The 16701-nt window shown below is 39.3% G+C and overlaps 1 protein-coding gene across 3 annotated transcripts in view; it reads left to right on the top strand.

The window, feature by feature from the left end:
- The window catches only part of SLC25A13 (solute carrier family 25 member 13), a 203307-nt gene that overhangs the window by 100108 nt on the left and 86498 nt on the right, over positions 1-16701 (top strand). For all 3 annotated transcript variants that reach the window (XM_027102493.1, XM_027102492.1, XM_027102494.1), the window contains one exon: positions 11490-11629. In XM_027102493.1, coding sequence (XP_026958294.1) covers positions 11490-11629 — 140 coding nt within the window. The remainder of the gene's footprint in view (positions 1-11489; positions 11630-16701) is intronic.

Genomic DNA, 16701 nt, shown 5'->3' with positions numbered 1-16701 from the left:
TGTGTGTGTGTGTGTGTGTGTGTGTAAGATGAAGGGAGAAGAGAAAGCTAACGGTAAATCCTAAAACTTGGAGCACTGGGAAAATTTGACTATTTTAAACAGTACTGCTCACTTAAAAATAGTAAAATTATGCCATTATTCTTTCAGTATAAGAGGAGATAAAAATATAGTTTTTCTAAATTGGAAAATTTGCTGTAATCTTGCTGCTAATGACTGATTTCTTCCAACAGTTGCAAGGCTGTTTTTGCTCTGATAGGTTGATAAAGGAAACAAAATCAAGAATGTATTGGAAGTTCTCAGAGAAAATTACAGTTTAGGTATATGTTGGGGGTGGATAGTTAGACATTTTAATTGAAATAAAACAGTTTTATACTAATAAGGGATCACTGTGGGTGTACATTTGTAGTACATTTGCTCTGGAACATTTAAGTAGGGTTAAATGTATGTTAATGCTTTTGCAAGAAAATTATTTTTGATAACATCCGTCTAAGGAAACTAGCTTAGGAAATTGGTGTTTTAAACAATAGAGATATTATACTTGCATTTAGGGAATGAATTAGGATTCTTTGTACTGCTTTAAAATTTTCAAAGAGTTGGAGTCTTTTGGTGTGTTCCTCTCTAGTGGTAAGGAAAGTTAACAGTAATTAACACAACAGATGATTAAAGCAAGCTTACACGTCTGCACAGTGACCGCAGTCTGCTGTATACCTCCAAACACCATTTTAACTGACCTACTTTTTTTGTTTGTTTGTTTTGGTTTGGTTTTTTGCGGTACGCGGGCCTCTCACTGTTGTGGCCTCTCCCGTTGCGGAGCACAGGCTCCGGACGCACAGGCTCAGCGGCCATGGCTCACGGGCCCAGCCGCTCCGCGGCATGTGGGATCTTCCCGGACCGGGGCACAAACCCGTGTCCCCTGCATCGGCAGGCGGACTCTCAACCACTGCGCCACCAGGGAAGCCCTGACCTACTTTTGATTTTATGAAAGACTGCTAATGATTTATTCTGTCCAATTGAAAATAACTTTTTTCTGGCAGATAGATTGAAAACATCTCAGTTGGCCTCTCTTGCTGTTTGATTTAGATAGTGCATGTGATAGAAGATTAATATCGAACGCTAAGTAGCTGCCAGCCTGTAACGTTTTTCATTGTTAACCAGCATTCACTATGATGACTTACATAGCGAATTAATCTTGAGGATTTATAGATCCATTAGGCTTTAGAATAGGAAGGATTCTTATCAATAAGGCAGAGCACGAGTTCTCGTTGCAATAACGTGGGGGGGGGGGTGTTCATGACAACTGCAGGCTCCCTGGCTCCATCGCAAATCTGCTGAATCAGAGTATTTGGGCGTGGGGCTTGGGAATGTGTTTTGAACAAGCTCTCCAAGGGAACGCGTTTCACACTGCAGCTGAACAACGGCTGGTGTCATTTATGGCTTTATTTCATGGATGTGGAAAGAGGCACAGAGAGGGGACGGTGACTGGTATCGTAGGAACCACAACTTTGTCTTCCAGCACTACTAGATGGGTGATATTCTGTTCTAGAATGCCACGTGACCTCATATCAGGGTAGTCCCATCCCTCTCTACATACAGAACTGGAAGAGGTTTAAGTTAGCCCTAATTTCTACATGTACCAACACCATATATGACTTCGAAATAATATTCAGCTCAGCTCGACTGTGTGTGTGTACGCAAGCGCTGTGTCTGCCTGTGTGCTCATTTTTTTGAAAGATACTTATCACCACTGTACCCGCATGTTCAGAATGATAGTAATAATAATACAAAGTTTACAGGGGCTTATAGAGATCTCAATTTAATGAGAAGAGCTGAGTGTGTGAAGTACTTATTCTGTACTTACTCTGTTTTAATGGCACCCATTTTCCCCCTAGAACTTCCTTGAGCAAGTCTGAATTGTAGCCAGAATACTTCTTTCCTCTTCAGACCCTTAACTGTGATTAATAGAAAAAGGCACTTGTCAAAAGGGTTTGAAATGGCAAACCTTGATATTGGCCCATGTGGCAGTAGAGATAGGTCTGTATCCACTTACTCCATTATGCTATTTAACTTCCGAATTCAACAATTTGTCTTGTGCTCCCTGCTTAAAAGACGATGGCCGTATAAGCTGTTGTTAACCATATCAGCAGGGTGAAATATTATTTCCCTTCGAACGAAACCACAACTTTCTTTGAGGATTTAGCACACATTAGAAAAAGCACCCCAGTGAAGCTGCTGAAGAATAAAGGGCACTGTTCAGCAACTCTCCCTTTGCCTCTGAGAGGGATGGATTACTTTCGGGTTTAACTGAAACATCCTTTTTGTGTTTATTGTATTAATGAAATTTTTAGGATCCATGAGAGAGAGATTGTGGTTCAGTGTTTGAAATAATGTAGCTTGATGAACCTTTTTTATTTTAATGGGAAACTTGTTTTCCTTGATTTGCAGCTTCAAAGAGTGGATCTTTTGGAAATTAAAGTGCATTAACTTAGTTATTCTGTATGGAAACAAAAACATAGAAAGTAAAAATTTGCATAAGTGAAGACCTCGATGATTTCAGATTATAGTGTGGTAGAGGTTAAGGAATAAGAGGCCATAGAATTTGTAAAAACAAATTCAGTCTAACCACTTAATGGCATGTGCAAGTAATTTGCCAATTAAATATTTCTAGTATCTGAAAGATCTTCAAAGTAAAGAGTGGTGGTTCTTAATCTTTCTTAATTTCATACTTTCAGAAACATAATGGAAAATTACTTAGGTTTTTTTTATCACTTTTCATTCAAAATTTTAATATATGAGCTAAAAGAGGATGATTTTAAGTATTTGAGGAAAATTATTGCTTTTTGAGATATGTATAAACTATGATATTTCCAATCACACTGTGCCTGATTTTTTTTTTTTGTATCTTTTGTAAATATTTGGTGCCCAGATAATAATCTTCATTATAATTAAGACTTTAGATTTTGGAATTTTACCATTGTAATGGTCACCTGCTATGTTTAGAACATTGTACTGGGCACACTTGGCTACAACCCTCGAGTTATTTTACTCCCGTTTTACACATTGAGAGAATGGAGTCAGGGTAAGTAATTTGCCTAATATCACTCATTAGTAGGAAGCAGATTTGAGGGTTCCAGGTTATTTTTAAAAACACAGCTTTATTTAGATATAATGCACCCATTTAAAGTGTATGATGCAATGTTTTTTCGTCTGTTCACATATTTGTGTAACCATCATCAGTTTTAGAATATTTTCATCACCCCAGCAAGAAACCCCGTACCTTAGCAATCCTCACTCCCCAATCCCATTTTCCCCTAGCCCCTCCAGTCCTAAGCAACCACTAATCTACTTTCTGTCTCTCTGGATTTGCCTATTCCGGACATTTCATATACGTGGAATCATACAACATGTGGTCTTTCATGACTAGCTTCTTAGTATAATGTTTTCAAGGTTCATCCATGTTGTAGTATGTAATAGTACTGTATTCCTTTTATTCAGGATGTCACATTGTTATAGGTATACCACTTATTGTTTATCCATCCTTCAGTTAATGGATATTCCGGTTGTTTCCACTTTTTGGCTATTGTGAATAATGCTGCTATGAACATTTGTGTACAAGTTTTTATGTGAACATATGTCTTCATTTCTCTTGGATATATACCTAGGAGTGGAATTGCTGGGTCACATGGTAACTATGTTTAACTTTTTGAAGAACTACCAAACTCTTCCAAAGTGACTGCGCCATTTTTACATTCCCACAAGCAGTGTATGAGGGTTTCAGATTTCTTCACATCCTCACCAACACTTGCTACTTGTGGGGGTAAAGTGGTATCTCATTGTGATATCTCGTTTGATTTACATTTCCTTAAAGGCTAATGATTGGAACATCTTGTCATGTGCTTATTGGCCATTTTGTCTTTGGAAAAATGCCTGTTCAAATCCTTTGCCCATTTTAAAAATTAGATGAATTGTCTTTTTATTATTGAGTTGCAAGAGTTCTTTATATATTCTAGAGTTCTTTATCAGATATGTGATTTGCAAAACTTTTCTCCCATTCTGTAGTCTGTCTTTTCACTTTGTCGATGGTATCCTTTGGAGTACAAAAGTTTTCAATTTTGAACATGTCCAATTTATATATTATTGTCCTTGGTTGCTTGTGTTTTGGGGGTTTTTTTGGGTTTTTTTGTTTTTGTGATACGTGGGCCTCTCACTGTTGTGGCCTCTCCCATTGCGGAGCACAGGCTCCGGACGCGCAGGCTCAGCGGCCCTGGCTCACGGGCCCAGCCGCTCCGCAGCATGTGGGATCTTCCCGGACCAGGGCATGAACCCGTGTCCCCTGCACGACAGGTGGATTCTCAACCACTGTGCCACCAGGGAAGCCCCTGCTTGTGTTTTGGATACTATATCTAAGAAACTATTTTCCAATCCAGAGTCGTAAAGATTTATGCCTACGTTTTCCTTTAAAAGCTTCACAGTTTTAGCTGTTATATTTAGATCTTTGCTCCATTTTTAAGTTAGTTTTTGTATATGGTGTGAGGTTGGGTCCCACCTTACTTCTTTTGCATGGTTGTCCCAGCACCATTTGTTGAAAAGACTAATCTTTCCCTATTGAATTGTCACCCTTGTTGAAAATTAACTGACCATAAATGTAAGGGTTTATTTCTTGACTCTCAGTTCTATTCCATTTGTCTTATATGTCTATCTTTATGCCAGTACCACACAGTCTTGATTACTGTAGCTTTGAGGTAAATTTGAAATACAACTTTTTTCTTCTTTCTCAAGATTGGTTTGGTTATTCTGGGTCCCTAGAATTTCCATATGAATTTTAACGTCTGCTTGTCAATTTCTGCAAAGACACCAGCTGGAATTTTGATAGGGATTACACTGAATCTGTGTATCACTTTGGGGAGTATTACCATCTTAACAGTATTAAGACCTCCCATCTATGAACATGGAATGTCTTTGCATTTATTTAGATCATCTTTAATTTCTTTCAACAGTGTTTTATAGTTTTTAGAGTACAGGTTTTGCATGTCTTTTGTTAAATTTTTTCCTAAGTATTTTATTCTTTTTGAGGCTATTGTAAATTGAATTGCTTTCTTAATTTCATTTTTGGGTTGCTTACTTCCAGTGTATAGAGATACAGTTGATTTTTGTATATTGATCTTGTATCCTTCATCAGTGCTGGACTTAGTAGTTCTAATGGTTTTTACGTGGATTCCTTAGGACCTTGAATACGCAAGATCATGTCATCTATGACCCAGCTTTTAAAAATCACAGCTGTTTCCACTGCGACCATACTGTGTAGCCTGGGAAACTTATTGGGGGAAATCAGTTGACTTTTTGAGGTTATATTTAGGTAAGAAACGATTACCACTTCGTAATTATCTTTTTATAATCTTAAAAAAAAGTGCAGCAGACTTTCAGGCTAGAAACATTTGTGGAGAAAGCAAAGTCCCCAAAAATAAACCCAAAGGCTCTTTGAGCTTATTTGGTGAAGTCTTGCTTTAAATACTATCACCATTATTTGGTGATATTATGGGAACTATAGACCTTCCAAACATAGTTTGTGTGGCACATATTGAAATAACAATGATTATACTTTGAGATAAGCACTCTAATTTGTTTTTACTTTCAGGAGGAGTTGGCTGAGCTAAGAAAACTATGATTTTAAATATCCAAAATATATATCTAGTGCTTCATTTATATTTCATTGCTAATTCAGTTTTGCTTCTTTGCCTACATGACCTCAACCTGGGGGTAAGATTTTAAGACCTTGTGCTTTAGACTAGGAGAGACCTTCTAATTTTTTTTTTTTTTTTTTTTTTTTGCGGCACGCGGGCCTCTCACCGCTGCGGCCCCTCGCGCCGCGGAGCACAGGCTCCGGACGCACAGGCTCAGCGGCCATGGCCCACGGGCCCAGCCGCTCCGCGGCACGCGGGATCCTCCCGGACCGGGGCACGAACCCGCGTCCCCTGCATCGGCAGGCGGACTCCCAATCACTGCGCCACCAGGGAAGCCCAGACCTTCTAATTTTTTTAAGTTAGTAATCTGCCAAGTGATGCTTATTTGAAAGCCATCAGCAGGTGCCTTATGAATTATAGTCGTATTTATTTGTTTATTAATTTGCTTATTTCACAGAACCAAGGGACCAAAAAGCGTAAAACATTTTTCTCTTTCCTCTCCAGGACTGCAAGTTAGGAAGTTAGGTTTGAAAAGCTCAGGGAATGGTAAAGATTTAGTGATAGGATGACTCTAAGATGGACTCCTAGAGTCTTTTATGGTAAAGCTCATGGAATTTTCCATGAAAGTGAGAGTACAGAGCAGTTTTGAAAATCACTTTGGTTTTTAGTTTCTGATTTTCCAACTATATGATGGAAGGAGTACTCTTACCTCTCATTGGCTCACCAAGGCATGGAGAAATCTTAAAACAATCAAATGTTAAGTGAGAAAGCTATTTGAGCCTCCTAAAAGGAGAAGAGAATGTTAACCTGAGGTGATATTACAGTGTCTTCCAAAGTGAGGGGGGAAATTCCAGAACCCATTGTGACTATTGGGCTTAGAGATGTTTGTTTTCATGAATGTACAGGAAAATGTTGAGGCCAAGCATTTCGGAAAATCAGTGCCCCCGAATGACTTCTTGTAGCGGGATGAAGTATTCAGACTTAAGAATCTATAAAATATTTTCAGAGAAAAAATGTGAGAGTTCCAGAGTGACAAAATTTAATATTTTAATTTCTTAAAAGAGTTGATTAGCCTTGAAAATGACTATAGAAATATTGGTAGTTTTCCTCTTTATCAGTAATAATAATGCTCATATCATTTGGTTTGTCCAGGTAGAATGACTTGGTAATCTTATGATATTTGAGTATTCAAGCCTCTGTTAGGTAAGTTAGGAGAGTGAAAAATAAATTTTGTAGAGATTGTATCAAGTGGTAAAAAACTCCAGGTCTTATTTTTCTGCAGAATTCCATGACCAACTGTTCTTCCTGTAGCAACCTTTTCTTCACCACAAATGTAGCATCAAGTCCTTAGGGTTTGAAAATAATATTTGCTGCTGGCAGGTGATGCCAGCATCTGTAAGTGCCTAGACCAGGATTTGTCCTGTCTCGGTGGCTTTGGTCCAATATGTTCTGATTGGACCCTTAATTCACTTCCAAAGAAATGAACCCTTCTTCATGCTGTTGCTCTTTACTGAAAAACATCCCTCACAGGTTCATCTGAATAAATCCTCCACAGCCTTTAGGACCCAGATCAAGTTTTACCTTCTCCAGAAAGCTTTTTTTTCTCCCACTGTTGTAAATGCATCCTTCCTTACACTTGTGTTTCCTTGCCAAGAGGAACTGTTGCTGTTTAGCACTTAATCCAGTATACTGTTTGGATGTGTTGTTTAGTTATTTCTTGTGGATTAGACTTGGATTCAGCACCGTGTCTTCTCCTGCCCTCCTACTTCCCGCAGGACCTAATACAGTGCTCCCAGCTGTGCTGGCTAACTAAGGACTGACATTCTTACAGTGGCCAGTGTGTTAGAACGGCTGAGAACTGAAAATGGACCTCATTCTCAGGGTTGTGTAGTTTGTAAACTGTCCAACTCCACGGAGCACTGGTCACATAGGCCATGAAGTGAATGTCAGTCACTGGATTGTACAACTTGCATGTCCCCTTGGGTCTACAAGTGGCCTGTGTGTACACTTACTGCATGACGTTAGGTCTTCTGGAGAATCTTTCCTACCTCCTTCCTTTCATATTTTTTTGTCAGTTTCAGTGGGGAGTTTAAAAACCCTTCTATAAATCTTTAGAACAACGTTTTTCAAAGTGAGGTTCTGGACCCTTGAATTAGAAAAACCCAGGAGGCTAATTAAAATGCAGGTTCTTTAGTTCACTTGAATCAGCCTAGGCCTGGGGCTGGAGACATTAATAAGGAAGATTGACAATTCTTTGCACTTCACTAAAATCTTAGGAAATGATTGTTGAAATGTTTGATGATTGTTGGAAATGATTGTTGATTGTTGAAATGTTCAGTAGGGTGGAAACTGTAGTGCCTCAAAGGGTTAATACCACTGTCCTTAACCTGTTGCACTATTGTAAACCTTTTCTTCCTCATTTAAGTTCAACCACAACTTAGTGAATAGTTGCTCTATGGCCACCATTGTGCAGGCACAAGGGGAGAAGCAGATGTGAAAAATATGACCTTTGTTCTGAAGGTGCTAATAATCTATGTAGAAAGAAAAGATGTATAATTAATGTGTATACTCACGCAGACCTATCTGCATACCTATACAATACTATATAGAGATATCTTTTTAAAAACACATCAATAGTTCAGGTCTGTAGGATTGACAGTTTGTAGAGTTGAAACATGTTTTAGAGATCACATATAGCTCTATACTTCAGGGGGACTAAATTTCAATACTTCAGGCAGGCATTTGCATAAGAGAGACAAGCTCTCATGGAATAGTGGAGAAAGCTCTAAACTTAAGGTTCAAAGTTCACAGTTTTGAATTAAAGTCAGAGCTCTGGTAAGCAGTGAATGATAATTATAGGAAAAATAAGATTGTTGGTTAGAGTCAGTCACATTTTAAATTCATTTACTAAGTTTTGAGTAACCTAAATTTATTATATATATTTATAGTTTTATACCATATAAATATTAAAATGGATAATAAATGCCTTAGCTTTATATGCCAATATTGGGTTAATACCTTCTGTTACTTTTCTTTGTATTAATACATGTAATTTGCATATATTTAGCCTAAAACACATTTTTACTACATTTAATTGATTTAAATATCCAGCTGACACACCCTTTTTATAACATGCCTGCTTTTGTAAATGTCTCTCATCTTGCTTACGGTGGTAGCAGGAGATACGGAGGGTCTTTTTGGGTAACTTCCTCGTCACTGCTGTGGGAGTTCCTGTTGCTCATTGTAATAGTTTGCTGGGGTTGCCATAACAAAGTGCCACAGAGTGGGGTGGCTTAAACGACAGAAATGAACTTTCTTACAGTTCTGGAAGCGAGAAGTCCAAGATCAAGGTGTTGGCAGGATTGGTGTCTTTTGAGGCCTCTCTCCTTGGCTTGTAAATGACAGTCTTCTCCTTGTGTCTTCACATGGTCTTCCTCTGTGCCTGTCCGTATCCTAATCTACTTTTCTTATAAGCATGGCAGTCATATGACATTAGGCCACCCCCCCCCGCAACGACCTCATTTTAACTTATCTCTTTGAAGAACTTGTCTCCAAAATATAGTCATATCTAAAGTCCTAGGGGCCATGGCTTCAACATACAAACGCAACACAGCACGTAGATCTCATGTCCTGTCACCTCTGAAGTCTTCTATTACAACATACCAAACCTTCATCATGAACTTCCGTCTTTCCAGCTCTATCACTAACTTCATCAAGATTTCCAGTGTTGGACTTTTTGTTCTCCAGAGTCATCATTTCTTTATGACTTTTACTTAACCTTCCATTCACCCATGTCTCCAATATTGGGTTAACACCTTCTGTTACTTTCTATAGGATGTTGAAGGAAAGGTCAAGAAAAGGAAGGACCTCGTTTTTGACAGCTATCCCATGATTATTGCATTGAAAGGTTATTTTACCAGAATGCTGGGCAGAGAGGAATCTTTATTTCACCAGCTTGGCAGAAAAATGGCCACCAAGTCATTTTTGTTCGTATATTTCTCTAAAATTTTATTATAGTATAGAAACATTTTTTATAGAGTAAAAAATTGTGTGTTTTTTTTCTTTTGGTCACATCTTTGTCATTTGAACATCGTTTCTCATTAGATCATTTATTGGTCTTGATTAGAAGATTGATTAGAAGATTGTGGGCCTTCCTTGAATCTATCCTGGGCCTGCTTCATACAGAGGCATAGAAATTTAGAATGGGAAAGGAGCTACAGATTATCTAGGTTAATATCTATTCTATCACATATAGCCACTAGAATAATACCTAGCACATGGTAAGTGCCTAAGAAATTTTAGCTACTATTAGTAGTAGAATTTAAACCCAAGTAATTTGACTTTCAGTTCGGTAATTCCTTCTCAGAGGTTTTAGAGCCAAAAAGAAACTTGCTGAGTCTCCTCCTACTTAGTTCATTTCATTCATCACTCCCCACTCAGATCCTCAATTCTTGATTCACTTCATTTTTCTTATGTCCTTTCTCTCTTTTTTTTTCTCTTTTTTCCTAAAAGTGGAGAAGACAGAATAAATTCAAAGAAATTGAGGGTTATGCTTAAAAACTTCTTATTTTATTATCCTTATCAAGGCCAGCCTGAGGTTTTCTGCCATCTTTTATAAAATTTATGCCTGGCATAATGCTGATTTTTTACTGCGTTCTTCGTGCAGATACACACCCAATCTTATACTGATGGCAGCACTACTGTTTCTTCATGGCAAGACTTTTAAAATTTCTGGAAACTTTAAAAGCATGGAATAAAAACTTGTGAGTGTAAGGATGGATGGAAGTAGGAAATTTGGGGGAAACCGTGGAAACACGTGCCAAGGTTTTTGGCACCCTTTAGAGAATTAAAGAATTTACCTCTTTTTTTAAATAGTTGCAAAGAGAAAAAAACAAGGTAGCAGGCACAGTTTGCTCATAAAAGCGAGCAGGCTTGGTAGATATATTTAAAGATGTGAAGGCCAGGACAAATTCATTAATATAATTTGTGTCCCTTTACCCTCCAAGCATACACTCATGTTGGGAGGCGGAGAGACTAGTAAATAAAAACGTGAAGCTTTAGAAAAGTAAGGTTTTTCATATTGTTGTTTTCTGTTCTCTGTCAGTCCTCTTACAGTTTTGTGGTAGAGGCTAAAAAGAGGGGAAGAATCAATACTACAGTACATTTGGTAGCCCATCTTAAAAGGGGATTATTTGGACCATTTGAGAACGTCTGTCAAGCCAGAGTGTGCAGGATAAAGTTAAAGGATGGGGCTGTTGGCTGTTCTACCCATTACCTGTGGACTGATGAACAGTGGAACTTTTTACAGCTTAAATAGAGTCTTAGTGCTGTTGAATGTATGCTTCAAGATTTATATCTAACTGATTTCTAAATCCTCAAAAACATTTTAACAGCTTGTTAAAGAGGACTATATTTAAGACTTGTGTAGTGTTCTATGTGTGTCTGTATGTATATGTGTGTTTCCTGCCACTAAAGATTGAATTATATCCCCTGTGCCTAGAAAATAATATCTGTTGAAACAAAACAGATGATGATATGAGATTTAGCTTATTACTTTGGTTTGCGACTGCCTTTTAGGGCTTTTTGTGTGTGTGTGTGTAACTTCTTGATTTTTTCCTTTTATTGGATGGCATTATTAACTTTGACTTCATGAGATTCCCAGTTCTATTTCTGTCATGATTTTATAATCTGTGTTTTTAAAGTTGAGTTACTTTTTATACAAAGAAAGTAGCAATATCCATTTAATAACAGGTTTTGTAAGGAAGAACCCGATTTGCTTTGTTTTAATCAACCTTTCCTTTCTCTTTTCAGAGGACGTTAAGCAAGTTTTTGGACAGACCACAATTCATCAACGTATTCCATTTAACTGGGATTCAGAATTTGTGCAACTACACTTTGGAAAAGAAAGAAAAAGACACCTGACATATGCGGAATTCACTCAGTTTTTACTGGTGGGTCTAGCCCTTATAAAAAGCTTAAAAGAGTGAATAGGTAGAACTAGGATCGTGATGCACATTTGCTAACCCTGGCCAAACCATCCTATTTGGAAGTACTTCTTTATTAGTATGTAGAAACTATAGGATTAGATAGACTCTTACAGACTCTGCAGAACCCCTTCCTGCTTAAATGGAATACACATTGAGCACCCAGGAAATCAAATAATGTGCTGAAAGGTCACATAAATCAGGAGGGACACAATCAGAACCTGAACTCTTGGCTTATGACTGGTTCTGCCACTATTTACCAATATTTTGTTTTCCCTTGGGAAATGGACAGGTGTCATCATCAGCATCTAACCGTAGCATCATTTCACCTGAGGCCTTTTTATAGACAAGACACTGGATCTAGACCTTGACTGCATATTGGAATCACCTGGGGAGCTTTAAAAACTATTGTTGTTTGGGTCCCCCATCTCTAGAGATTAGATTGTGTGTGTGTGTGTGTGTGTGTGTGTGTGTGTGTGTGTGTGTGTGTGAGTGAGATGGAGGGCAGGGAGGGACTGCTTGGGCCTTGGGGTATTTAAAGCTTTTCAGGCACTTCTATTGTGTTGCCAAGTTAGAGATACTAACAGAAGGCTAGTAACAAAATATGATCACAGTTTAGTTTTCCTCCTGAAGCATAATTTTAAGACTGTGTTGATTCGGATATTGTTTAGTCACTAGAGATCAATATCTAGATAATGTATAGGTCTATGTGATAAACCACTCTTTCTTTCAGATTTTTATGCATTTGTTTTGCTTCTCTAACAATTTTATTTTATTAAATATAATATTTAAAAGGCTTGTTTAAGGGAATTAGTTTGCTGTGTTTAAGTCGTGGGTCTTGAGGAAAAATTTGACAAGGAAACCATCTTTTTCTTCTTTTTCTTAAAAATTGAAATGTAGTTGATATTCAATATTATGTTAGTTTTAGGTGTACTATGTAGTGGTTTGACATTTGCATACATTCTGACATGTTCACCATGGTAAGTCTGGTAACCATCTTTCCCCATACAGAGTTATTACAATATTGACCATATTCCTAATGTTGCGTATGACATCCTCGTGGCTTCTTTATTTTATTACTGTAGGTTTATAGCTCTTCATCTCCTTTGCCTATTTTGGCCCCACCCTCCCCGATCTGCCTACCCTAAACACCTTCTCTTCTTTGTTATTAGTAACATCAGCAGTGGGTATCTTGGTGGCCCTGCATCCTTCGTGTGCCTGTGACCTTGCCAGAGTCTTCTGAGGAGTGGTTGGAAGCACAGCTGTGGGGCGGAGGTGGAGGGTACAGGGACACACGTGCACCGTGTCCAGTGCTCGTTCACTCAGCATTTTGTGGTCTCCATTCTTAGGCACAGTGTATGTAATAGGTTGACTTTACTAGGTGCTTCTCTTTTTGACTTTCACTGGTATCGTTATGATATCTAAAATTTGTCATGCTTTGTAGTTTGCTTTTATTTTCCCAGTCTTTGAAAACTTAAAAAACAAGATGTCTTAAACATGCCTTTGTATTTATTTTAAAATGTGTTCATGTCTATGAATTCCCGTTTGCAGTTCTATATAAACATAAACCTGATTAAATAACTCAGGTGGAGAATGGAATGTGAGTTGTTAGGTTTGTGCTCTTGTTTATACAAGACATCGCGCTGCAGTAGGAGGTGGTATTCATTTTGATGAGGAATAATTACAATAATGCTATTGAGACAGATGCCTCCAATTGACTTTATGGAACACAGCCTAATTAACTTTTAGTCTTAATGGGATGTTAGCAGTGGTAAGGATGATCAGGTTTCCCTTTAAGCAAATATCAATTATGCCGAATTGAGTCAGCTGTAATCCACTCAGCTGCTTCTAGGCCTTCCTCAAGATATGGACAAGCCAGAGGCAAAGATGAGATGACTCAGGGATTACTGATTAGGTTCCCAGCTGCAGCTTGTGGGGCATTCACTTGTATTGGACTCCGTTCTATACTGGTGAATATGCTCATCCCTCAGTGTCCGGCATGGGACAATTTTGACTTTGTAGCCAGAACGCAAGTGCTAAACTTTTACTAGATTAAAACGGTCTTGGCAGGTAATTAGGGCTTTGCTTTTGTGTCCCACTCCAGGCCCAGAGTTAAAGGAATTAATGGATGTATCATGATAGACTTGCTACGAATGCCGATGAAATGCCAGTTTTGGTGTCTACCATTGGGTCACTGCCCCCATTCAAATGCTTCCTTTGCTTTCTTTGAAGTCTTTTCTGAATGAAGGTAGAGCCTCAGACCTCAACTTCAAATACTTTGTTCTTTGGGGCTCTTTTCTGGATGCAGGGACCTTCTTAAGGATGTAAGTAAACGTAATCTCCTATGTTTGGGGCTCTTGCTTTATCAAGCATGTGCCCTCCTTTCTGCTGTGGAGCAGGGCTCAGAAACACAGGCACCAGCTCCCTGGCTGGCGCCAAGGTCGTGAAAGAACTGCCACCATGCATGCCACTTGCCTGTCACCTGAGGAGGAAGAGGAGCAGCCAGCCGTAGGGTCAACTTCACAGTGCTTGTGACCTCAAGGAGCCTGTTGTCGAAAACACCTGTCAATCCCACTGAAGGGCCTAGAAGGTATCAGCCTCACACTCTTGTGTGTTAACCTGTGCTTATGTATGTGCACGTGTTTGTGCCTGGTGAGCAGTGCAATTCTCTGCAAGGTCAGTTTTTTTCCCTTTCATTTAAAAAATATTTTATTTTATTTTTAATTAATTATTTATTTGGCTGTGTTGGGTCTTTGTGGCTGCGCACAGGATTTTCTCTAGTTGCAGGGAGGGGGGGCTACTTTTCATCGCAGCGCGTGGGCTCCTCATTGCGGTGGCTTCTCTTGCTGCGGAGCACGGGCTCTAGGCATGCAGGCTTCAGTAGTTGCAGCACGCGGGCTCAGTAGTTGTGGCTTGTGGGCTCTGGAGCGCAGGCTTCAGCAGTTGTGGCGCACGGGCTTAGTTGCTCTGCGGCATGTGGGATCCTCCCGGACCAGGGATTGAACCCGTGTCCCCTGCATTGGCAGGTGGATTCTTAACTACTGCGCCACCATGGAAGTCCTAAAAAACATTTTACTATACGGAAGCTGGTGTGAGTTTGTTATAAGCCACCACGTGGCTGTGAGGGCTCCACATGTTCACATGTTCGTCTGGGAACTGTCTGAGGTGGTTGGTGCCGGTCGTGGGCATCTATTGGATGCTGAGCTGGAATGTTGTTTTCTGTGCTTTGGTTATAAAATTCGTAAAGTGGTGAATCAGTTTGATATACTTGGAGCTAAATTTGTCTTGTTTGTATCTAAATGATATTGTTGAAGCAAGTAGCAGGGATGCAAAGCCTCCCTTCTAGAGTCTTGGTAGGGAAGGATTTCAGAAGGGAGTGGAGCCACAGTCCTGTTACCCCCATCCTTAATACTGTTGCATCCACTGCTGCTATCTTTTTTGTGCCGGGTTCTATCATCTCCACTTAACTGCATGACTGATGGTGTGTACGTGTGAATGTGAATATAGTTTTATACGTTGCAGTGTATGTGTGTGTATATTAAAATAGTCTATAAGCCTTTCCAACATATCTGTACTCTCAGCTCTTAGGGCAAAGCTCTAATTTTATGGTTACTATTGAAAAATGGATTTTAATATACTGAAAACAGTATATTTAGAAAACAGTTCTGAGAAATTTTCCTATTCTATACCTGCTGGAACTCCTGTTCATAAATGATATTAACATAGAACTCTCTACCCTGTTTTGAAGTATTTTTCTGATTGTTACTCGCATGAGGCAAGCCACCCAATTCATCTAATGTTTGCTGAGGATATAGGATTTGTCAAGAGGCCTTGTGCAAAAGGCTCAGAGGTGTAGAGGTAACAACTTTTGAAATACTTATAATGTACAAGTCTGGGCGCGTGTTCCTATGTTTATTCGCCTGACACCTCAAAAAGCACAACTGCAAACAGATATAAAATGTATACCCTATGACGATGCTCTTCTATAACAAAAATCCTTAAGGGTTTGTAGCATAAACCCTTATGGCAGGTGTAAACCCAAAACCAACATTCAAAGTGTGGTTAGAGCAGCCGTCCAAAGTACAAAGTTAAAGGGCCAGATACTACTATACGGTCTATTTAACAGACCCATTTTACAGATGAAGAGTCTGAGGCCTTTTACTTTAGAGTCTCTTAGCAGTATCTCATTTGTGATTTCGATTTGCATTTCCCTAATGACTGATGATGTTGAGCATCTTTTCATGTGCTTGTTGCCACTTGTACGTTTTCTCTGGAGATGTGTCTGTTCAAATCCATTACCTTTTTCTTATTGGATGGGAGTCATAGGCAGTTGTGAGCACAGAGTGAAAGAAAAGCCTCTTAAGTTTTTATGCCAAATTATTCTGTAGAGTCTGTACTGAGAGTCACTCTCAAAAAAAGAAGTCATAATAGCAACAACCTTTATAATTTACAAAGTGGTTTTAAATATCCTGTTTCTGGTGCTAGCATCCCCCAATACCCTGAGAGGTAATTATAGTTATTTCTATTACATACAAAAGAACAAACAGACTCTAGGGTAAAATTTTGCATTTACAGGTAATTTTACGGGGAAATGCTCATGGTTTTCAATGGGGTCCCAAAGGAGTACCCCAAAAGAGTACAGACCCGCTGTTCTAGAGCTTAACTTCTTCCATAAGATCACAGACATGTGAGGGATTAAAAAATATGATGCCATTACCACTATACTCCACTATGTTGTCTCCAGGGCCATGGCTATGAAGTGAGTTTCTCTTCCTGGAAAGGGCCATGTTTCTGAATGGGGATGTACAGTCATGCATTGCTGGACATTTAGCATTCCTGATCCCGGCCATTAATTGCCAGATAATGATTATAAAAAAGCCATAGTAGGGGGCTTCCCTGGTGGCGCAGTGGCTGAGAGTCCGCCTGCCGATGCAGGGGACACGGGTTCGTGCCCCGGTCCGGGAAGGTCCCACGTGCCACGGAGCGGCTGGGCCCGTGAGCCATGGCCACTGAGCCTGCGCGTCCGGAGCCTGTGCTCC

Source organism: Aethalodelphis obliquidens, unplaced genomic scaffold (genome assembly GCF_003676395.1).
Source record: "Aethalodelphis obliquidens isolate GAN/ISIS:26980383/991018 unplaced genomic scaffold, ASM367639v1 scaffold5, whole genome shotgun sequence".
NCBI lineage: Eukaryota > Metazoa > Chordata > Mammalia > Artiodactyla > Delphinidae > Aethalodelphis > Aethalodelphis obliquidens.
The sequence above is the reverse complement of the archived record's forward strand: the minus strand, read 5'-3'. Positions and strand labels throughout refer to the sequence as shown.